Source organism: Schistocerca gregaria, chromosome 2 (genome assembly GCF_023897955.1).
Source record: "Schistocerca gregaria isolate iqSchGreg1 chromosome 2, iqSchGreg1.2, whole genome shotgun sequence".
Taxonomy (NCBI): domain Eukaryota; kingdom Metazoa; phylum Arthropoda; class Insecta; order Orthoptera; family Acrididae; genus Schistocerca; species Schistocerca gregaria.
The window spans coordinates 313,614,336-313,639,292 of NC_064921.1; the positions used below are offsets into that span (position 1 = coordinate 313,614,336).

A 24,957-nucleotide genomic window follows, 5' to 3' on the forward strand; every position below is an offset into this window, starting at 1 on the left:
GTCCCCTTTTACCGCGAGTATATGTATAGTACCGACAGTTTCCTGATGCACTGATACAGCGTATCATTCGTCATGTGACCCACGTTCATTTGTAACGGATATAACGTATAAAGTTATAATTTTCCGTTCTTGTTTCAAAAGAACTTTCGAAGTCAGTTGTATTTATAGCTTCTGGTTGCGGTAGTCTAGCGCTTCTCCGCCCATAGAGGCCCCACATAGAAGCGCGGATGTTTCTTCGCTCCAGTACCTCCAAGACGGATCCAGGTCCATTCAGTATGATATTAAATAACAGGAATCTTGCTTATTGGTAAAAAAGCGCTTGGATCGGCACACACATCCTCCTAGCTCCGTGTCGAAGAAAGGCTGTACCACACCTGGCTTCGGGCCAATTGCCTGGTTACGGAACTGTGCCATTTTTTTTTTTTTCGGTAATGCTGACCTGAGAACTGCATGCGACGCGGGTTCAAAAAGTACTGGAATTTTTTTTAAATTTCGAATGTTGTATTAGTCCGATTCAGGCGATTTTCATTTGTTGCGTCTTTGTTTGTCTGAAGCGTATCTGTACACTGGAAGCCATATTGGATGTTTAGTCTGTCGTCATTTGTCAAGAAGATTGCTTACGAGTAGCAATTATCGATTTACTTAAAAAAAAGGATCAGAGAATTTGCATTAAATCTTGGTATAAAAATATAATAAAATGTAACAGGGTTTTTGAAATATTGAACATTGTTTTTGGTGAGTCTGCTAGAGTAAAACAATAGTTTACGAATGATAGAAGCGTTTCTAAGATAGCCGTGAAGAAGTTCTGGACACCCCAGGGCATCAACAACCGACGAAAACTGGAAAAAGGGAAGGAAATTATCATGAACGCTGGCCGAATCACAATCTGAGAATTTGGTGATGTTGCTGATATATCAGTCGATTCAGGCCGTGAAATATTTTTGGATGATTTAGTTTTGAAACTGTGAGAGCAAAATTGCTGCCAAAGGTGTTGAGTTTCGAGCAAAAACAGGAACGAATAGAAGTTGCTCAGAAATCGGTAAATAAAGTCAACAATGATGGAGAATTTCTGAAACGTGACATAACCAGGTGACGAAACTAGGGTGCGCAGGTATGACGTTGAAACTAAGGCTCAATCGTCTCAGGGGTGACATTCTGTAATGTCAAGTCCGGGATAAGCTCGGCAAGTACGGTCCAATGTGGAGGTTCTGCTCACAGTTTTCTTCGATTTTAACGGCATAGTGCATCATGAGTTCTTGCCCCATTGTCAGATGATCAAAAAGGATTGCTACCTAGAAGTTCAAACACGTTTGCGCGAAGGAATCCGAAGATGTTGTCCGGATTTGTGGCAAAACAATTCATGTCTTTTGTGCCATGATAATGTAGCTGCTTACACTTCATTGCTTGTTCGTAAACTTTTGGCAAAATACAACATGCGCCAGATATGGCCCCGTGCTATTTTGTGTGTTTCCAGACGTAAAGATAACCTTAAAGGGTTATCGTTTTACAAGCTTAGATAAGATTGAAAGCGCATCGCAGAAAAGCTATCCCGAAGATCAAGTTGCAGAAGGTGTTTCGGCGATAGGAAGAAGCGATTGCATAATTGTGCAGTATCTAATGGAGTCTATCTTGAAGGAGATAAGATTTGTGTAGGCGAATAAATAAAATTACCTACAAGAAATGAGAAGTCCAAACACATTTTGAACACACATAGTACATGCCCTAACATAATCACGAGTAAAAATATAATGAGTACAAGCTGGCTGTTTCATGTAAGAGCAGTACCTCAATTATCATTGCCTGAGCAATGTAACAATTTAGGAAAATGTCGTAGGTTGTCTTTAAAAGAATCGACGCTGTTAGAATGCCGTGATTTTGTGCATCTCTGGCTCCGGATCGGCTCCTACATCAGCTTCGAAATTCAGCAGCGGCATCGTAGTAGATTTCTGCGACAGACCAACCTAAATTAAATTATGGACTGTTCGCTGCGCGAAGAAGGAGCGCGGCAGCGATTTGGGTGTAAATTGTGACAGTCTAGAGCAGAATAATATGCGCCCTTCTAAAAACATTGTCATAAGTACAGTCAGATCTACACTGTAAACTTGCTGACGTTATAGTGACGAAAACACACTGGCGGGAAACAAAGTTCCAACCCAAAAAGACATCTTAGAATGCAGGCTTTCTTGGCGAATCTTGATGATAAATTCTTCTCGGCTGTCAACCCGAGAAGAATTTATCATCAAAAAGACATCTGTTTAGATAAAAAGGAAGTAATTTTAAGGCTAGGCTAGGTTACATGTTTGTTTGATTTAAGTTTTCAGCTCACACGCATGCGCGGGAAGAAATGTGAAGTGGTAGCAACTTGGTAACATCTGTAATCACCTAGGTTTTCAAAGAAAGTATGCAGACTTGCGGGTATTTTACAGATATCGTATGCCATTATTTTGGGATGTTGTTCAGCCCCTATTGCCGCTGGACAATGCAAACGTGCATCTGTTTTACAGATATCGTATGTTTTTTTTGTATTTTTTTGGTATGTTGTTCAGCGGTTATTGCAGTTGGACAGCCAAACAGACAACACTGTGGTCATAAAATTTCCCTTGATTGTTCAGTGGGTAATCGCGAAAGCCAAGCAATTGCTCGATAGTCTGTAAAGCTCGTTGAGCAAAAACATGGGTGTTACGACAGGCTTGATCTAGTTGAAAAACATGGCAGACCAGCCTGTTAAATTATTTTATCAAATGACATAGGATGACGAGAGCGCAGTTGCCTGGCGCCAAAATTCTAATCTGCTGCAGTTGTGGCATACTACATCACAGGCATGCTGCGAGTAAGACGATCTTCACCGTCAGTGGTGGCACGTATGTCGCCGGACCCGTGTGTTATCGCGCCGGAGCCTTCCCAGGACCATTGTTGCCAACGACGATGCACTGTGGTCTCTGCGACCTTCTTCTGTAGAAATAAGGATGAAATAAGATCCACATTCCCACTGTCCTATTACGCTTCCACGATCAAACTGGAAGCTTCTTTGTCTCCTAACACCATGTTTCACTCACATCGATCTGACGTCCGCTCAATAACCATGGTACAGCAACCGTCCTTTTTCACGTCAAAGCGGTGGTAATAGCGCAACTCTTATGAGCCCACATGGAAATCCAACTTGTGTAACTTTTTTTTTGCTTTTGTTACGTGAAGTTCAGAACTAAAATACCAACATTGCTAAGCCAGTCGGTTGATCACTCAAACATAGTCGAGAAAATCATTATTTAAATTTTCCGAGCGTCTTTAATAGCCTAAAATAAGATCGATTTTCCACAGGCAGCGCAGCTTTGTTAGGGTCATGGCACCGACTCCTAGCCGATGCGAATTTCTAAAGAAAAGTACATGTTCTACGAGCATTTTCGAGCAGTGTAAAAACATAAAAGTGGAATAAATTAAAAGCCCTTGAGACTGGTAACCGCTGGGTCACTGGTTCGAGTCTCGTGTTTTCCTTTCAGTTCGAATAGTTAGTTCATTTACATATAAAATTCATGAATATATTGTAATTAATACACGTGATGGTATTTTTCTATGGAAAATAGACATGTTATCGTTTCTAATTGCGCATCCCAAACAAAAATCCAGTTTTAATCACAAATATAAAACCTTAATCATCGATCTTTTATAAAAGACTGTTAGTCCAATGTGCTCATGGAACATGCACCTTTGTTTAAAAATTAATCAAGGCTGGGGCCATCCAGCTGGCAGAAGCTATTGTATCAGTAGTTTACTACAATGGTACCATGTATAAAACAAATTAAATGAAATTTCTTGTCATCACACACGTTTCGTTTAAGCGAGATTGGAGAGTTTCTTTGGTCGTTTGTTGCTTACAACTAAGAATGGTACTTGAAAGTTCCTTGCTCCACGATTTTTCTCTTGGGCATTTTGCTGTGCATACAAAATAAAACAAATGAGGGACCGTAAACAGCAAACTATGGAAGACAGCAAAGCAGACATAGAAATATAGCAGCAAGGCAATGTTCCTCGGGCGACCAATAACGTTGATCATGGGCAGCCTCGGAGACTGTATCCCCGCTCTCTGCATCACCAGTGGCAGGCATTTTTCCGAGGTTGTTTATAAACGAGGGAGCTAGGCATGCGCTAGCAAGAGAGACCCCAGCACTCTCGAGAATCAGCCGACAACTATCGGAGTACTGTGCGTCGGTGGCACGCGGAGGGATGGTCCCTCACAGGACACTGCGAGGCGGAGCAGCGGTACTCACCGAGCATGCGGATGACGTACTTCTGGTTGGCGGCGAGCGACACGGGCTGGCGGGCCGAGTCTATGGAGGGCCTCTTGAGGGTGGCGCCGGAGCCGCGGCACGAGCTGGCCGCCGACACGCAGCCGCCGCCGCACGAGCTGCCGCCCCCCGCGGAGGCGGAGGCGGAGGCGGAGGCGGAGGCGCAGGCGGAGGGCGCGCGCGGCGAGCGCAGACGCAGTCCGATCAGCACGTACAGCACCGTGATCACGCTCATCGGCAGCACGAAGAACACGCCCGTCGACACGTGGAACGCGTTCTCCATCACCTGCTGCTTCACGCTGCATCGCGTGTTCGGCTCGTCCACCACGCCGAACTGGATGGCCTGAGAAAGAGTGACACTGCCGAAGAAGTACGTCGCGGAGAGTGGTATCATGTGTACATGTATTCAAAATACAGGCTTATTCATAAATACCACCAGGATTTCAGAAATAGGCTGTGCAGAAACCCCAAAAGCGCAAAAATGGCACGTACGAGCCTATCTCAAAAAGTAAGTTACACATAATACTAGGGTAAGTCAATTATTGTCCACAAAGTAGTTTTATTGTAATCAAATAGGAAAGTTACAAAAACATTGTGAGCGTGTGGGTGCTATTGTGTCATTCTGCTCAACGGATTAATCTGGGATGTACCGTTTACCCTGTGGCTCCTGCAAGATGCAATTTCCACCCCCACACTACTACAGAAGTCAGACAGACGCTCCTACCGTTCTAAAGAGAAATGCCTGAAAAACTTTCACCAATAAATATCTTCTGGAGTGGTCCGCTGTAACGAAATGACACAAAAATTCACAAAATTTCGTATGTAACAAGTGGGATACTTGGGTACTGGAGTAGTGCTAGTTACTGTAAGGAAAACATGAAACTAACGATTTTTTTTTGTTTCAAACATTCTGAGAAATCACAATGGCACTTTTAGTTATGAACTGAAAAGGTTATTTCCGGGTTCTTTTCGGAATGTGAAGCTTCCTCTTAATTATAGGATTCGCTAATGAAATTTCTATACAAAGTTTAAGATTGTTATTGAATTGGCAGAATGGCTGAGAGCCGCGCCTGCTCGACTTGAATAATTATCCATTAGAATGTTGCTAGGTATGGTCGAGGCTGTTGCGTTTGTGGAGGAAATATGGCGCTCACAAGAGCTGTAGCGCACAATACCGTAAGCTGTGATGACTGCTGTCTGCAGCGCTCGCTGCTGACATATAAGATGACTCTCGTTTTATCTGGATTGACTTTCGCCAATCAAACTCTCCCTATGCCTTGATGAAGTAAAGGACTCCTATTCGCCCCTAGTCTGTTGGCGGGGTACACCGCTCAGATAACCAGTCCACCGTGATGCCACTAAAAAATTCGCTCGCAGGCGTTTAACTATAACTCTGTCCGTTCACACTGCATAATAAGTGTGGCAGCCAACACAGAGAACAATGCTTAATCACAAGGACTCAATACAGAGTCGCACTCAGATTCACTCTTGACAGAGGTGCTCTCCAAGTGAAGTACTGAGGAGAGACTTGTTCCTCGCTCTTTGAGTACACGTACGAGCGCACACGCTCTCATTACGTGTTCTCGCCCCAAGAGCGACAACGGAACGGCCCCTCTCCACACCAGACATGAAGGGGTATATCTTTCAGTCTCTTCCATTACTCCTTCAGCTCAAGGCGTCAGGAATATCGTCTGACAATCAGCATTCCTCTACTAAAACGGGAGAATGATGTTTCGTTTAAGGCGACCAATCCAGAAAGCTGCAGAATCGGCGTTTGGCGAAAACCTCTGAAACTGCGTGGTATGTTTGTAATGAATGTGTAGGCTGGGTACTCCCACACAATATAGCGGAGTTTTCTTTTAAGCCGAACATGGTGTCGTTCTCCCTTTCACTCGGGAAAATGCTGTCTGCTCTACGGGCAGTCGCCGGCGCACGTAGATAGTTTGACTCGTCCTCTGAAGGGACCACCCTACTGGAGTGCGGTTTGCCTCTCCCGAACTAAAAGCTTTTGTGACCGTCGTATCTTGAATGTGTATGTGTACGCCAGCCTCGAGTATTTCAATCTTGGTGTGCACTTTTGATTTACTAGTTATTTGAATATCGTTTATATGATTTTACTTAAAAACCGTCTTGATTGCAAATATTTTTATTCATATGACCGGTTTCGGTTCATACAGAACCATCTTCAGATCTGATATTTCAGTTACAGGAGTAACCCGTCCAAATCCAGCAGTTTTCACATGCTTCGTCACATGACTCCTGCAGCTGAAATATCAGATCTGAAGATGGTTCTGAATGAACCGAAACCGGTCATATGAATAAAAATATTTGCAATCAAGACGGTTTTTAAGTAACATCATAATTTCACTGATTGCTGTTGTCCCATAAGACATTATGTCTGTTTTTGCAAAATTTATATGATTTCATACAACACTGACTTTACCTTATCGAGTTTGGGTTTGAATGAAGCGTCTTGATGTGCGGAATATGATTGTGAGGCCGGAATATGTAAGCAATGAAGGTCAGGAGACCACGACGTCTTCCAACATCACTTTTCGACATAGCCTCCTTGTGTTTCAACGCACTTGGTCTCTCGTTGCACAAGCTTCCTGATGCCCTCATAAAAGAATGTTCTTGGTTGAGCTGCAAGCCAGGAATGCACCACTTCTTTCATTGCTTCATCCGAGGCAAGTCGACGGCCCCTTAATGCCTGTTTGAGTGTATCAAACAAGTGATAGTCAGAAGGGGACAGATCGAGACTATATGGAGGCTGATGCAGTACTTCTGGAGCGTTTCAGCAGTGTGGGCAGCAGTATGCGGACGGCATTGTCGTGCAACAACCCAACACACTTTTGACAGCAATCCTCGGCGTTTGCTTCCAATTGCAGGCTTCAGCTTGGCAGTAAAGGTCTCACTGTAACGTACACTGTTTATTGTTGTGCCCCTTTCCTCGTAATGTTCCAGTACTGGACCTAGTGCGTCCCAAAAAACCGTAAGCATCAGTTTTCTGTGGACGGCTGGGTCTTGAACGTTTTCTTGCGCAGCGAATTTGGATATTTCTATTGCATACTCTGCCGTTTACTCTCCGTCTCGTAATGTTGGATCCATGTTTCGTCATCAGTTATGATCCTGTCTACGAAGTAATTAGAATTACATATTAATACCATCAGCTACTGACGGGCGTTGATACACATCAATGGGGACAGGTGAAAATGTGTGCCCCGATCTGGACTCGAACCTGAAATCTCCTGCTTACATGGCAGACGCTCTACCTATCTGAGCCATCGAGGGCACAAAGGATAGCACGGCTGCAGGGAGTATCTCGCGCATGTCTCCCGCGAGACCCACATTCTCGTATGTCCACACACTACATTCGTGATGTCCCACCCCAACACACTAAGAACTAATTAAACCTAACTAACCTAAAGAATTCACACACATCCATGCCCAAGGCAGGATTCGAACCTGCTGTCATTCGGTTCCAGACTGCAGCGCCTAGAACCGCACGGTCACTCCGGCCGGCGACATAAACAGGTTTGGGGTTCCAATTACTGCGTTGCGGCTACGGAGGAAAACTGGGGTGGAGCGGAAGACAGGTTGATGATTTAATCGTCTACTTGATTTACTAGTTCATTTTTGAAAAAAGAAATGACTGGTCAGTGTTCGGGTACACTGTGCAAGTCAGACCGAATGACAACTCGGACGCCAAGCAGCTGGCAACAAGTTGGAAATTCGCTGCGAACGACTTCCTGCTGAGTCACTCCAGTCGCGCCTTCTGTAGGATTCCAGTCAACTGCAATAGTCGTGATTCGCAAGAGACAAGTTATCAATTCTCGTTATCATCTGTTTCATTTGAACTGCTGCGAGTGTAAAAGGCTTTTATGTAATTCAGTAAAAAAGAAACTAAGAATAGGAGTGCTTGTCAGCGATTCTAAAACCCTCAATACACTTGGTCATAGTCTGCAGTGAGGTCAATGATGTACTGAAAGTGGCTGATATGTTGTGTGTCGAGCCAAGTAAGAGACCAGGTCTCTCGCGGTACGCAGAAAATGATTTTGAGGTGTAGCTAAGCCGTTCTGTATCATAGTTTTCCTCCCAGCACTTCTAGACCAGCAGGGCCGCTGTGGAGTTCGTAAGTAGGAGTTATTCAAACTCTCATCCAGGTTGAGAGGTCCACATTCGGTAGTGGCTGCTGGCTGGAAACTGTGGACGTCCTCTTGATGGTGCAGCTGGAGTGCCTGCAGTATCTGCCTACGGACACGTTAAAGTCTTGAGTCGTTGTGCGTAATACGTATAGAATTTAACCATTTATTCTAAAGTTACAGGGTAGGGCGTAAAGAGTCTTATTGGAGTTGAAAATGAAAGGTATTCGTCTTAAAGAAGAGCTGTGACCAATACATGGATTTTTACTGTAGCGGTTTACTTAAATTTAAGCATCCGAATGGAGTATCAAAGGAACTCACATCTGTAGATCGCATTTGTTTCTAATAATGCCGGAGTGCGCTAACAAATACGATCACGCTTGAATTTTCAGTCAACAGTCAAGTTCATGGACCAATCATATTTATGTAACCACCTGTCAAAGGCCTAAATAGCCATCTTCTGCACTGCGAAAGTGCACGAAGAGAGTCAATGAGGCTCTGGGAGATACTGACCTCGGCGACGGTTATGGAGAGCGCCATTTTGCCATGCATGGTGTACTTTAAACACTGTGGCACGCGAACAATTTTCAAATTTAGCCATTTCGAAAATGCTTCCATTTTTCACCGAATGGTGCGCTTTTGGTCTTCAGATGAATTGCATCGTTTCCGCATTGCGACAGTGTTCCCCACGTTCCCCCTCTCCCCGTCCTCGCACCACACCAACCAACACCTTTTATATACCGTCCATTGCTAGCACTGCCACCTGTTGTCCGTGATTCGTTATTGCACGTTGAAGTCGAACGTAGGTGTTGATAACATTAATGTAAATGGACCGTCTATTACCGAGGGGTAAATTTGAAGTAATAAGAGTTCCAGAACTAAAGCTCACTGTCTGTTCAGATTTTAAAATTTGTACTCTGTTTCACCACTTCAGTCGCACATTAACACATTAATTTTTGTGCTGACTAGTTCACTTCAGTCGGACTAGATTATCATAACAATTGTTGTGTATTAATGTGTGGTTCCGTATGGATACGATGGGATTAGTACGAAATTACAGAGATGTGAAGACGATAAAATATTTACCAAACCTAACCATAAAACAAGTGTGCAGCTGAGACTGTGAAATAAACGATAAATTTAAATTTAAGCCGGCCGGGGCGTCCGAGCGGTTTTAGGCGCTACATTCTGGAACCACACTACCGCTACGGCCGCAGGTTGGAATCCTGCCTCGGGCATGGATGTGTGTAATGTGCTTAGGTTAGTGAGGTTTAAGTAGTTCTAAGTTCTAGGGGACTGATGACCTCAGAAGCTAAGTCCCATAGAGCTCAGAGCCATTTGAAACATTTAAATTTAAACCTCGTGGTGACAAACATCTCGGCAATCGTTTTTACTTTCATTTGGATAACACCTATTAATTGTTCCGTTACATGAAGAGGAAATCCACTCCAGATCATTTCATTTGTCGTTATATCGCTCGACAAATACGTAAGTAGGCTGTTTAGGTTTTTTTATTGGTAACGCCGCCGCCACGTAGCGCTCTGTATGAAAATCACTGGCTGTGCCGTGTGCAGTCTGTGGCTGGTTGGCATTGTTGTAATACTCGCCATTGTAGTGTTGGGCAGCGGCAGCTGGATGCTAACAGCGCGTAGCGTTGCGCAGTTGGAGGTGAGCCGCCAGCAGTGGTGGACGTGGGGAGAGAGATGGCGGAGTTTTAAAATTTGTAAGAATTGGTGTCACGAACTGATATATATATTTATGACTATTAAGGTAAATACATTGTTTGTTCTGTATTAAAATCTTTCATTTGATAACTATGCCTATCAGTAGTTACTGACTTCAGTAGTTTGAATCTTTTATTTAGCTGGCAGTAGTGGCGCTCGCTGTATTGCAGTAGCTTGAGTAACGAAGATTTTTGTAAGGTAAGTGATTTGTGAAACGTATAGGTTATTGTTAGTCAGGGCCATTCTTTTGTAGGGATTTTTAAAAGTCAGACTGCGTTGCGCTAAAAATATTGTGTGTCAGTTTAAGCACAGTCATGTATAATTTATCTAAGGGGACGTTTCAAGTACAGTAACACAAAGAAAATAACATTTTGCACCAAAACTGAATGGCTGGTACTGCTATTGGTAAATAATTTTTGCCCGTATGTTACTGTACCTAAATTGTCTAAGAATAAATTTTTCTTCTCTGTTAATTGAAAGTAACAAATAACTGCAACTTATTCCGTACATTAAGATCTCCGTATACACTGCATAAATAAATATACTGGGGTAGCGGAAGGTGCAACTTTCCGCTATAAGTCATTGAAATTGTCTACCCATCAGGGTATCAAAGAGGTAAAAAATGAACAGTTGTCTGTCTCCACTGTCTTACTGGATTGATAACTTTTTGCTGTATCTTCCTGTATTGCGCTAATCTTTCCACGCCCGATTCACTCGATAGTGTCGTTAATCTGCACTGCGTATTTCACTTTCTGTTCTCCGTTTTTCTTTCTTTTTTTTTCTCTGCTACTCGTCTCAGCAACAAGTTTACTCTGCATACTTTCCATTTTTAAGCTAAGGGCTTTCGATAAAAAGCTTTCCTTGCCTTTTATCTCTAAAACCTCCTAATTTTCTTGTGTCATCTATCCATTTGGCTTCGAACACGCTTCTGTAGCTTCACAGTTATAATGGTCGCCAATTCCCTCAAATTCGTGTAGAAAGGAACTTCAAAAGGTGGGTAACACATATCGTTCCGCGCTAAGACCACTGCGAAACAAGGCGACGCATTTTGAGAAAAGAGAACACGTTCGGAATTTCCTGAACACATACCTCTGCTGCGCGACGAATAAGAAGCGCATCACAGTGCGTGAGTGAAACAGAGCGAAAACTGGAAACGTACTCCAAAGTTGATTTACGCGAAACAATACAATTCGCGTGTGCAAAACGTCTAACCTGCACACGAATTCACCGTGAAGTTCTGCAGATACGTGTACCAAAATACGTGTACCAAACGCAGTTCGCGTCCACCCGCAATGAAATGATGCCAGTAATTTGATGAATGCCGCACATCGTGGGTGATACCGGTTGGAAGGAAAGCTATCGACATCGACCATGTCCCGGTAACCGAGGGACTGATTCTCAGCAGTCACGGATTTTCCGAGGTCTACGGGTGCGTCCAAGTAACGGTTCTCAAACGGCTTGGCAAGCATCTCCGAGGAATTGAAAAATAGGCACAAAGTTTCCACAGTTGTTTGTAGCGACTTGATGAATATGCATGTGTATCACTTTGAAGTGGCCTGCCGCTGTGGCCATACGGTTCTAGGCACTTCAGTCCGGAACTGCGTGACTGCTGCGGTCGCAGGTTCGAATCCTGCCTCGGGCATGGATGTTTGTGATATTGTTAGGTTAGTTAGGTTTAAGTAGTTCTAGGGGACTGATGACCTCAGATGTTGAGTCCCATAGTACTCAGAGCCACTTTGAATTGTAGTTCAGCATTCAAGAAAAGTTACTTGGTCTACAAGAATAATGTGTAACTTAATTGTCTGCACGTCCCCTCATATGCTGTCCACTTAATCCTGTACCGTGAACGTACACTTTCAGTAGATTCCTCACTGAATGTTAGAACTTCCCAGAGTGAGGGCTTCAGATAAAGAGAGCTATCTTCACCATCGACAGTTTACACCGTAATTGCTTTTCGCCTTAACATTACTTTAAAAACCTAAGAACCTAAAAAAATAGGTGTCGTACACTCAGGGCTCTGTACAAACTTAATTATGTATGTAGACAGTTCATCCATTCCGGGAACCGAAAATGTAGACCACTTTATCCCGTTGTCGGCATTGATATTGGCAAGATACCGGTCCCATATATTACAGACTTCCGAGAGCGCCTTTAATTCAAATTTGACCTCAGATGGCAAATGAGAAAAGAAATATTGTAAATTTTGAAATTAAGAGTTTTCTGATTTCGCCTTTACTTGTGCTATGGTATCTTGCTTCTCGCTAAATTCCATGGGAACTACCCCGGAGGTTCTCACGAGTAGGTCTGTGAGGATCAGAGTATGTGACATAAATGGCCGTGTCTTTTGGTTACTTTGGCTTGGAAGCTTACATTGTTTACACCACCAATGAACCGTAGGCCTTAGTATGCGATAAAAATTTCAACACGACTCATCTATCAGATACTGAAGGAAATGGTTTTTAACTGCCGACCATACAGACAGATAGACGGACAAACGCACAACAAAGCGATTCTGTAAGTGTTCCGTTTTTTCCAGTTGAGGGAAACATTTACGACAAGAGCTGCTAGGCTTCATCTAATCTATTGTGCCATCGTGTGATGCAATAAGACCACTGCTTCTGGAGAAGATATTTTTACAAATATCGGAACCAAGGTCAAGGGCTAGTAAATCTTTATTTGTAACTGGTTGGCTGATTTTTTCAACCTCTTGAGATTTACACAATTGCTGCTTCGCTGCCATGTTTAAGATTAAAAATAAATAAATAAAAGAATACGGAGCAGCAAGCCTGGCACCTTTCATGCTTGAATTTCCACTTTTATGCTCAGTTAAACATGTGCTTTTCTTTATTGTGAGATAGCAAAAGACACGCAGATTTTGAGACCCTAGAAGGCAGTAATTTTTTAGAATGCTCCTCGTGGAGAAAAACGTAGAAGACAGTTCCCAAAAGAAAGTCATAAATATCAGCCAATCACTGGAATAAAGATCATCGGCATCCTTTGCAAATGTGTTTAATGGGGGAAGAATATAAATCATTACAACTTGTTTTCAGAAACAATGCTTTTTCAGTAATTTGCAATTGAGAAAAATGACGCATATGCATATTGGCACATTATTATCTGACTTTTAAAAAATTTTAACTTCTGCGATATGTTTTATAAAGAAGATTTTTACTAAATAACGCAAGGTTAATTGACAAGTATATCTCACAACCCAGTAGTTCAGATCGTCATTGGAAACAGGACAAACAACAAGGGGAAGATAATACTGACTGGTGTTTCCAGAACTTCTGCTTATTAAAAGATTTTTCCGTTTGTACCTTATTTTTCGATAAGAAATAAAACCGGAAACTTCTCGCAGAAACCGCAAAATGTTGAGTTGAGCCATCCTCGTTACTTTAATGGAACTTGTCGTTCCGCAGTAAGTTTTCTCGTTTCACCCGCACTGGAGTTTTCCAAACTAAATTACATGCACCGCCTGCCTCTGCTGCTTCTGTCCTGGAAAGGTGCCAACTTTCAATCATATTTTCGTCGATAAATTATAATTTGTATCACCAGTTTTCTAAATTATGCTACAGGATACAACCTGTCAACCTAGATACTACGTTCCTCATAAACTTCGCGAGATGCTGCTTCTATATCATAATATTTTCAGTTTGGTACTTCTTCTAATGGCATGGACATTGATGAAACATTAAATTCTTATTTATTTTATTAATTTATTTATTGCTTATTTAATCTGACTTGTCATCTTGAGGCTGAAGCTCTTCCGTCTGTGTTTGTTTTGACAATAACATATGTTTTTGGGTGGGGTCTGCCTTTAGCAAAACACAGTTTTGTTTCTTGTCCCAGATACGCTTCACTGCAGTAGCAGCAGCATCAGTGGTTTTTATTTTGTATTATTATAACTGTTAAACATAAGGAATGTTCTTTACTGTTTAAGCACATGTAAATATTAGTTTCTAAATCGTGATTACAGATTTTCGAAGAGCACATAAAATTATGTATTCATTCCTTCTTACCACATTGTGTGGTTTCCCTGCTGTATTAACTGTTTACAGTGTCTGTTTTTCTTTACAGTTCATCATCTGCAACTATTTACAACTTAATGTAGGTAAAATATTTAAGCAAAAAATTACGATTTATAAACCGTTATGGCTATGCCTGAAGTTAATAATTTATGTGAAAGATTGTGTGTGTGTGTGTGTGTGTGTGGGTGTGTGTGTGTGTGTGTGTGTGTGTGTGGGTGTGTATCTATTTACATTATGTTTCACTTACATTTTCTTTTTTGTTATCCTCTTCATTGTCAGGTTCTGTGTATTCAGTTGTAACTGTCACAGTCACTGTCACTGTTTACCAGCTGTAAAAACAAGATGGCGGGCAGTGGAACAGTTGACAGCCTGAAAACAAGATCGAGGACAGTGGAACAGTTGAAGATGTCATTGTCGGTTATTTTTGAATCTGTCAGAGGTTTGTGTGTGTGTGTGAAAAGGGAAGGAGAGAGAGGGAGGGAGGGAGGGAGGGAGAGAGAGAGAGAGAGAGAGAGAGAGAGAGAGAGTAGGTTTGAGAATTTATCATTATTATTATAATTATAAATATTTACTTATTTATTTTTAGTTTTAGGTGTATGTATGTATGTGTGTGTGTGTGTGTGTGTGTGTGTGTGTGTGTGTGTGTGTGTGTGTGTGTGTGGTGGCGGTGAGTTCTAATAGCTTGGTGTTATCTAATAACTCTTTGGGGACAGAGAACAGAGTTCTATTGCAGAGATCTGTGTATTAATTTATTACTTCCATTCCTTCAACTATGGCTCTTTGTATTTGATATTTTTCTTTAGTTATTAGTTTTTGTGGGGGTCTGTTGCTGCATTTGAAAATTCTCAAATTACTGTTGATGTCTGTTGGGCTTTGTTTATTGTCCATAAAGCTTTCAGCAAATGTGGAATGACAGCTGTTACTTTTTAATGCTCTTCTGTGATCTGTGTCTCTGGTATTAACGTTTCTGCTTGTCTGTCCTATACAAACTGATTTGCAGTCTTGACACGTTAGTTGATAAATACCAGATGTGTTGTGTATGTCCGTATTTGTGTTGGTTGTCCTTAGTTTGCTCTCTGTTGAGTTGTCTGTCCTGTAAGCTATTTTTAGCCCTTATTTTTTGAGTATGTTGCCTATTCTGTGTGCTGCTTTGTTGTTGTAAGTGAGAGTGAACCACTTGTTTGTAGTTGTGGTTGTTTCTTGTTCATGTGTGCTCGTTTGTGTGTTCTGTGTGTTTGTAATTTAATGAGAAGGCTTTTGTTTTTGTGTGTTGGGTGTCATTTTTAATTTTGTTTTAATTTTGTGGGTCAGCTTGTCTATAGTGTTCGTGTCATATCCATTCGCTACAGCTATTTGTCTGATTGTCTGCAATTCATGGTTGTGGTTGTTTTCAGTGAGTCTAGTTTTGTTCAGCCTGTGTAGAATATATTGGAAGCCGACTAGTTTACGTGAAACCGGATGATTAGAATGTTTGTGAATGACTGTGCTGGTGGTGGTTACTTTTCTGAATATGGTGAATTGGTGTTGATTGTTGTATCTGTATATTGTGAGGTCAGGGAAATTTAACATTTTGTTGTTTTCTGCTTCTATGGTGAATTTGATTTCTGGGTGTACTTTGTTTATATCACTATGGAGTTGTTGGATGCGATTGGGTATTTCATCTAGAAGGCATATGATGTCATCTACATAACGATACCAATATATTATCCGGTATTGTTTGGGTTCTACTGTTGTTTCAACTATTTTATTTTCAATGTCATTAAGAAAAATGTCCACCAACTAACGTGTCAAGACTGCAAATCATTCACCAAATGGGGTCCGTGGACATCTAGCCAACATTTTTCTAAATCACATTGAAAATAAAATATTTTGCCTACATTTAGTTGTATACAGTTGTAGACGACAAACTGTGAAGAAAAACAGACACTGTAAAAAGAATTTTTAACGTGTTGCAGCCCTATCAGCAACTGTGATAAATTAATATGTCAAAAATCCGCCACTGTTGCGAAATGATATTTATCTTTACCCAGGTTTCAGTTAGAATAATCTAGCCTTCTTCAGAAGCATAAAATAAACTAATACATGCCAGAATAAGGCACGGTCAAACATAAAAGGCTAAAGTACCGTGGTACGATATCAAGCTACGTTACTTAGCTGAGGAACAGACACTGTAAAAACGTTATATACGAGGAAAACCACACCATGTGGTAAGAAGGTATGAATACATAATTTTATGTGCTCTTCAAAAATCTGTAGTTACGATTTAGAAACTAATATTTTCATATATTTAAACAGTAAAGAACATTCCTTATGTTTAACAGCCATAATAATAAGAAACTCACTGATGATAATGCAACTGCAGTGGAAAATGTCTGGGACAACAAACATAACTGTGTTTTGCTAAAGGCGGACTCCACCCAAAAACAAATGTTATAATCTGAGGAGATTAGGGTCTTAACGCTCTCTCTTTTCTTCGGGCGTTATTTGATGGTAACAGATGACTTCCAATCCCTCTCTTCCTCTAGAAATAAGCAGTTTCGAGAGTAGTCAAGGAATGTAACAAGTGTGCTACGAATTGTACAATTACTGAAATCGATGGTTCGAATAGAAACTGTTCTCAGTAACTTTATATAGCCACTTTGTTGCAGGATGTCGGCCTGTAGCCACGATACATACACAGTGGGGTTGCCAACTTTGACTTTTGTATTTAATGATCTGGAAAGTTGTGTTCAGTATAGATATGTCAATCTATTTCGCCTTTGATGTTTATTCATTATACTGAAGCCAAAGATTTTTATGGACATGACTGATCTTAAAGGAAAGGGTGCCTTTCAACGGTTCCTGACCTGTCGCAATCAGATTGAGAGCAATCGACTTTCATCAACACACCTGTAATAACGAACTCCCTGATGAACTAAGCTGTACGCTGAACTTTCTCCTTGTACAGTCAATGGTCTCATCAACAGAAATGTCAGATCTGTTTTATACACCGTAATTCTTATAATTTCTATTGAACAATACCTCTCTCCTTGTTCCCAAATCTTCTCAAAGGCCGGCCGTTGTGGCCAAGCTGTTCTTGGCGCTTCAGTCTGGAACCACGTCTCCGCTACGGTCGCAGGTTCGAATCCTGCCTCGGGCATGGGTGTGTGTTATGTCCTTATGTCAGTTAGATTTAAGTAGTTCTAAGTTTTAGGGGACTGATGACCTCAGATGTTAACTCCCATATTGCTCAGAGCCATTTGAACGATTTTCTTCGCAATGCCTCTGCATATCCGCACTGAGTTTCAGGACTAGAGATATGTTGGCAATGGGATAGGCGCAGAACAGAATTTGTTTCTAAAATGAAACTTCGACGCCTGTACTCTGCAGCACTGCGAAGCTCTGAGAGACTACTCTGTGGTGCAGTGCACACTGCCTATGTGAGCACTACTATCACCAAGGGAGATGTTCACGAGAGCAGGAAATTTCTGCGAAGTTGGCGCAAGAGGAAAAAGGTAATGCCAGATGGAAACTGAGAAGCAAGTTGTGAACTCTGCTGGTTAGATCGGTTGGTAAGAGAATGTCCGCGTTGGTCAAGGACTCAGGTTCGATTCTCAATCCGGCACAAACTTGTTCTGTTTTAGGAAATATCTTGAAAAGCTTTACACTAACATCTCTAAACAGTCATGGTGGTGTCTGTTTGTTCTATAACGTGTCTCCCTACCACTTTCGCGCAACGACGCTCTGAGCGTGTTTTTTAGGGAATTGACTAGTTTCAACCTGGGACCCGTTGCTGGTAAGGAGACGCCAGACCACACATGACATGTAGAATTCAGAAGAGTTCAGTAAGACTAGCGATGATATAACCAAATACTTAATGATTTCAGCGTCAGCTCCACTGCACTCCCTGTAAGAGAATCTTAATACTAACTAAATTTAGTGGAAGGGGTTCAAGGCTTTCCTATTTATAGTTAGCTGGTAAAATAACGTCGAAAAAGGAGTTAAGTTTACCATTGGAAATTTTATTCTACTCACAAAACATCATTCATAAATTGCACTATTGATAAAAGAAAATGTTTTAATACAGGATGGTAAAAACCAACTGTGTTCAACAAAAATGTGAACGAATATTCCCTGAGTGGGTTTCCAAGTTCTACAATGGATGGCCTATGCCATATCACATCTATTATCTAGGTTTAAATTAAGTTTCACAAAAGAGAAAACTATCAAAATGGTCTACAGTGACCCTCAATTATCTTAAATTACTTATCTAACTTGTCGTGAATTACAGTGGCTGATGTGGCTTCTCAATAACTATATAACAGAGAAATCATCGCGTTTCAGATTTTTACTTCAAGTGGCAAATGTGAACACCATGATTTTTAATTAACGATCGACACTAATATTACGCAAAAAGGGGGTGTAACAGATGAGACTTCTGCAGTTCTGAGTGAAGCCTTATGCGCTCAAAAATGCGGCATCGCGTGCGTTCATTGCCTTGTCGGTGTTCAGGCAGCGTCAAGGCGACGGCGGGCAGCAGAGCTTCGCTCACCTCGCCGTCTCGGAATCAACTCCCCCCTAACTTCTCCTTACTACAGTTTACCGAAGTTGGTTTAAAAAAAAACTATCTGGCTGTGTTTTCATCTGACCAATCAGGGTCTCAGTGTTAACCTTAAGCTCCGCCTACAAAAATTCTGTCCATCCAATGAGAAACGTTATACTTTTCGTGGTGGGGCAATGTTTTTAAAGTTTGCAACGTAACAGAGACCCGAAAAAGTCTCACCCTAAAACCTGCAGCTGGTGTGGTCCTTTTAGCGTTATCGTAACATCTATACTGTTCCTCTGGAGGGGTCAATCTTTTAACATGGGCTGGCGGGTGGTCCTAACGTAACAGACACGCGAAAAAGTCTCACGCTAAAACTTGCAGGTGGTAGTGGCCCTTTTTGTGTTATCGTAAGATCTATACTGCTTTTCTGGAGGGCCCTAGCTTTTAACATGGGCTGGGGGGTGGTCCTTGACGTAACAGAGACGCGAAAAAGTCTCACGCTAAAACTTGCGGGTTGTGTGGCCCTAGTGGTTAGCTAGCGACGTGGGTGTCCAGTCCGTCCCTTATCGTAGGGACTTCTAGCTTAACACGGTTCTGCTCTCGGCTTCTGTTCTCGTTTCTCCCCTTGGTACTGCGTCTGCCTCACGGTGGGAAGGTATGACATGCATTTAGGAATTCTTGTGTTAGTCTGTGGTATTCCATTTGCTCACTCGTTACTCGTATTACTTTGGTTAATTTAATGTCACGATTTATTCGGAGCTATGTGACATACTACTGGATTTGCTTATCATGTTAGGGTTTTCATGGAAGTGTTGGATTTGCCTGACATCTTACACATCGAAATGTAAAACACAGAACAAAATTTCTCTCTGCTCATAATGAGGCTTCAGTCCGTCGACAGCGACAATTGTATGCTTCCTTCCAGCCGATTACTATATCTGAGACGATGATTTGAAGCAAAATACATGTCGCGTATGTGAAAGTGTCGGAAGGTCACTTAGGATTTGGTGTAACTATTAAGTATGCTCACTGAGACAAAGTGCTGACGCAAAATATTTGTCACAGCTACGCATGGGTGCCGTAAGATCACTTTGGATGCGGAGTAGTTGCGCGAACTGTTGTGCTAAGGTCTCAAGGTGAGATATAGCCCCCTAATACAGGCCATAGGATATTAAAACAAAGGTTTGTAAGACCAGAGTAGTAGTTTAAATTTTTTTAACCGTGTAACACGCAGTGACGTTTCGTATGGATGAGGTGTAACCGTCTTATGGTTATATTATGGTTTTAACATTCCCTTCACATTGCAGTGCCCGTCGGAGGTTCACTGGCAAGACAGTGGAAAAATGCAGAAAGTCTACAAGGTTCAAATGGTTCAAATAGCTCTGAGCACTATGGAACTTAAACATCTATGGTCATCAGTCCCCTAGAACTTAGAACTACTTAAACCTAACTAACCTAAGGACAACACACAACACCCAGCCATCAAGAGGCAGAGAAAATACCTGACCCCGCCGAGAATCGAACCCGGGAATCCGGGCGCGGGAAGCGAGAACGCTATCGCACGACCACGAGATGCGGGAAGTCTACAAGAAATACTGTGCGTTTCATCTTATAACATTGTTGATTTGTATGTGGTATGTGACACATACAAATCATAACTATTAGGAGATTTGGTATGTAGTCAAAGCAGGACAACACATATGTTCAGGGTTCTTCCAATCACAGGAGAGCGTCATGGAAATCAATAAAAATTTAAATTGGCAGACCCGACCAAGGACCGATTGCTTACAAAGTCTGTAGAACCAATAATATTGAAAAATCTAGAAATATGGTCGCACTTCAGTCCCCAATGTATCACCCTTGTACGGACTTGGTACAGAAGAATAATTAGAGCACGCACTTTGGCGTCTAAACACTCATACTCCCGCGCCCCATAAGCGATTTGAACAGGAATAAGTCATAAAATGCGGAACTATGCAAAATAAAGTCTGCCATGATCATTACAGTAGTTCGCAATTTATGCAAAGATTTGTCAAAGACAGATATAAGAACAACGGCTACATCCAGTTAAGCTCGATGCACCATGTGGTCCATCGGCCGCATAGCTGGGAATTCCATGGTTACGCTGTGTCAATGAGGGAGACACGAAGGGAGTGCCAAAGATGGCGGACTTTGTGAAACCTTAACGGCAGACATTTCACAGAGTAACACTGTCCAGCCATATGTTAGACGTCCACTTACCATAACGACTGACAGACGGACTGTGGCAGCACTAGAGTCGGCTGCTGTGGACGAGCGGTTCTAGGCGGTTCAGTCCGGAATCGCGCTGCTGCTACGGCCGCAGGTTCGAATCCTGCCTCCGGCATGTATGTGTGTGATGTCCTTAGGTTGGTTAGGTTTAAGTAGTTCTTAGTCTAGGGGACTGATGACCCCAGCTGTTAAGTCCCATAGTGCTTAGAGCCATTTGTGGTTGCAGAAGCAGTTGAGGGTGTGTAAAGGGTGTCGGGGCGACGGATATGTTGTTGTTGTTGTGGTCTTCAGTCCTGAGACTGGTTTGATGCAGCTCTCCATGCTACTCTATCCTGTGAATGCTTCTTCATCTCCCAGTAACTACTGCAACCTACATCCTTCTGAATCTGCTTACTCTGTTCATCTCTTTGTCTCCGTCTATGATTCTTACCCTCCAAGCTGCCCTCCAATACTAAATTGGTGATCCCTTGATGCCTCAGAACATGTCCTACCAACTTGTCAAGTTGTGCCACAAATTTCTCTTCTCCCCAATCTTATTCAATATCTCCTCATTAGTTATGTGATCGACCCATCTAATCTTCAGCATTCTTCTGTAGCACCACATTTCAAAAGCTTCTATTCTCTTCTTGTCCAAACTATTTATCGTCCATGTTTCACTTCCATACATGGCTAGACTCCATACAAATACTTTCAGAAACGACTTCCTGACAGATCTTTACTCGATGTAAACAAATTTCTCTTCTTCAGAAACGCTTTCCTTGCAATTGCCAGTCTACATTTTATATCCTCTCTACTTCGACCATCATCAGTCATTTTGCTCCCCAAATAGCAAAACTCCTTTACTACTTTAAGTGTCTCATTTCCTAATCTAATTCCCTCAGCATCACCCGACTTAATTCGACTACATTCCATTACCCTCGTTTTGCTGTTGTTGATGTCCATCTTATACCCTCCTTTCAAGACACTGTCCATTCGGTTCAACTGCTCTTCCAAGTCCTTTGCTGTCTGTGACAGAATTACAATGTCATCGGCAAACCTCAAAGTTTTCATTTCTTCTCCATGGATTTTAATACCTACTCCGAATTTTTATTTTGCTTCCTTCACTGCTTGCTCAGTATACATATTGAATAACATCGGAGAGAGGCTGCAACCCTGTCGTGTTCGGACGAATAGATGTGTAACAGTTGAGCAACTGACCGCCCATATGAACAAAGGGGCTGTTAACAGTGCCCCTCATCGACCGTTCGGCGGAAGTTGCTGCGTATTAGCCTCTACCGTTCATGATCCCCATGCTGACAGCTATTCATCGGCGACGAAAATGGAATTACCAAGATAGTACCCCAACTAGTCGTCTACTGAGTGGCAACAAATAGTCATTTCACACGAATACGTTTTACGCTCCATGGATTTTGGTTTGACGTCTGAATCCAAATACCCTGACACAGTCGGGAGGGTCCACGCCAGAGGACATTTCCTGGCACATCTTGTGATTCCCGAAGGGCAAGGGATCAGCACAAATATGTATTTGCACTTGGGGGACCATGCCGTCCACTTATTGGATTCTTACTACCTGTAGATAGTTATTTCAGTGAGTTAGTAAACTGCTTACTGTAATATTCATCATCGTCATTACGACTCCGATTACTCTGGTGTTTCCTCCTTACTTCGTGTTTCCATTTTCTTCTTTCCTGGCTGCTCAGTAAAGAATCCATGTACAGCTTTCTCATTATTACTGTCCAACCTAGTTATTTATTTTCATTCCCTATTCTCTTCTTCATTTCGGCTTCGTCTAGATTCTTTTTCCACTGGTTGTGCACCCGGTCTCATTCAGCATATCACTACCCGAGTCTCCCTTCAAACACCAATAAGACTGGATTCTGTTTCTTAAACTTTTATATTCCGAAAGGAAGTCTATGCAGTGATATAGTGAACTATCGGTTTTAATAACATGTTTACCTTCTAATTTCATGTTTTCTAAAACTAACAAGAAACTGGCCTTCTTTATTTCCCTCACACTCACGCATTCTACTTTTGAAATGATACCAGTTTTCTGGTTAGTGTCGCTACTTACAGGAATGGGAAGAGAACAGCAGCCAGAGGTTGTCATGTATGTCGGTGGCTTGAATTACTGAAGGAGTACCTGCAGCGTACAATTACCCAACTCTCCCTTATATTCCACTTATGATGCTCCCTTAAAATTAACTATTGGAAGAACGCAAGATTAAGTGAATGCTCCAGCCACATCACCTATCCTACTTAACCTGTCCAGTTTTCGTCATAGTCGATGGCTGTGCTCGCACATGTACACTGGCCCTTCTGAGGTAACGGGCGAGTTGTGGCGCCCTGGAAGCATTCTAAGTTCAGAGTTGGCGGCCACCGTTCGGGCCGCTCGGCAAGGCGCGGCTCGTTAGCCGCACAACGTCTGGACCTCGTGGTCCATCGGCCGCATAGCTGGGATTTCCATGGTGACGTTGCGTCAATGAAGGAGACACGCCGGGAGTGCCAAAGATAACCCCTTTTGTGAAATCTTAATGGCAGACATTTCACAGTTCGTAGAGAAATTAGTAGTAGCCAGATGAATCATGATACCTAAAGAAAAACATGTACATTACTATTATTTGCACGACGATTCTGATGGCGTAATCAGATTCTCAATATCTTTATTAGTTTAAAGTTTAGTATCTGACGGTAAATTATACGAGTAACACCCAGCAACGAATTTCCAAAATGTAAATGCTTAATCTGACGGAACTTTAGAAAGCTAGTAGTGTAAACCTAAATTGGTATAAATTACAGGCATGTAAGACGAATATTACATGAGTTGTTGGAGGTCAAAGTGGCCCATTACTATCGATCGCGTCAGGCCATAAGTACTCCACAGTTACACGAAAAAACGGCAGCAGCATGCTTATAAATATATTTATTCATCTATGTCTTTTTTATATCCGATGTATACTATTCATGAAGAAATTGTTTTAATTTGTTTATGTATTTCATGATGTGTGTTAGAGCGTTTATATGGTAGAGCCGTAGGAATGTTTAATTAACTTCAAGTTATGTAAATGTAAATTCTGTTTCGTATGTGTTTCAATACGCTTGTGAGTGAACGTTGACTTGGAGACATGGAGGGAGCGCTCTAGCCAATCATAGCGCTCGTTACTAAGAGCATCGGAGGTTGGGGAGGAGCCTCGTTTCCAGGGAAGGCGAGTGCTGGACGTGGCCGCGTGATGGACGCTCGGTTGCAGCAGAGACTTGGAGAGTGTGGAGCGGTTTGCGCGTGGTCGCGGGTGATAGAAATACTTTGGAGTGCCAACTTGTGCACTTGTGAGATTTCCGTGGCTTCTACAATGAAGACGTAGTGTGCGTTTAGAAGTGAATATCTCGCGAGCTGTGTTCTTGTTCTTAACTAATTACGTGCTGCAGGAATTGTTTCCCTGTTATTCAACTTACATTTTATTAAATTGCTGGACCATGAACACAAATAAGTGTTTCGCAGAAATATACCGCACTCTCAAAACTACTTCTACTGTTGTACTCATCATTCAAGTTGTTAAGATAGTACCTGCAGATTTTATTTAATTGCAATCTTTCCATTATAAATTTATGTGTTAAATTCATAATTCGCAATTGCCGAGTGATAGAAACCTTTGACCATTCGATTCATGTGTGTATTCTTATCGTATACTGCAGACTCAGCAGTATTTGGCCTGTAATGCGACAACTACGTATCCCAGCCCCTAGCTGTCCCTAGGGCAACGAAGCCAGTCAAAACTTTTATTATTGCAACTCTGCGTTGGACAGTATGTAGTTGAAGGCCGCCACACCTGATTTCTTTTTCATTAATGAAAGCCCACACACTGGAACCAGAGTTTATTGAAGAAAGCAATCGGTACTGGGTGCAGAAATTTCTCAAGTGTTTTATGTAGGATTTCTGGTTGTGATATAGTTCATTTACACTGTTATTAGTTTTACCAGATGTTTACCAAGTATTCCTGTCAAAATTTC

At 42.0% G+C, this 24,957-nt stretch overlaps 1 protein-coding gene across 1 annotated transcript in view; it reads right to left on the reverse strand.

The window, feature by feature from the left end:
* LOC126336935 (pyrokinin-1 receptor-like) overlaps nucleotides 1-24,957 on the reverse strand; it is an 896,681-nt gene that overhangs the window by 634,902 nt on the left and 236,822 nt on the right. Inside the window, exon 3 of the mRNA XM_050001110.1 lies at nucleotides 4,266-4,626. Within this exon, the coding sequence (XP_049857067.1) occupies nucleotides 4,266-4,626 (361 nt within the window). The remainder of the gene's footprint in view (nucleotides 1-4,265; nucleotides 4,627-24,957) is intronic.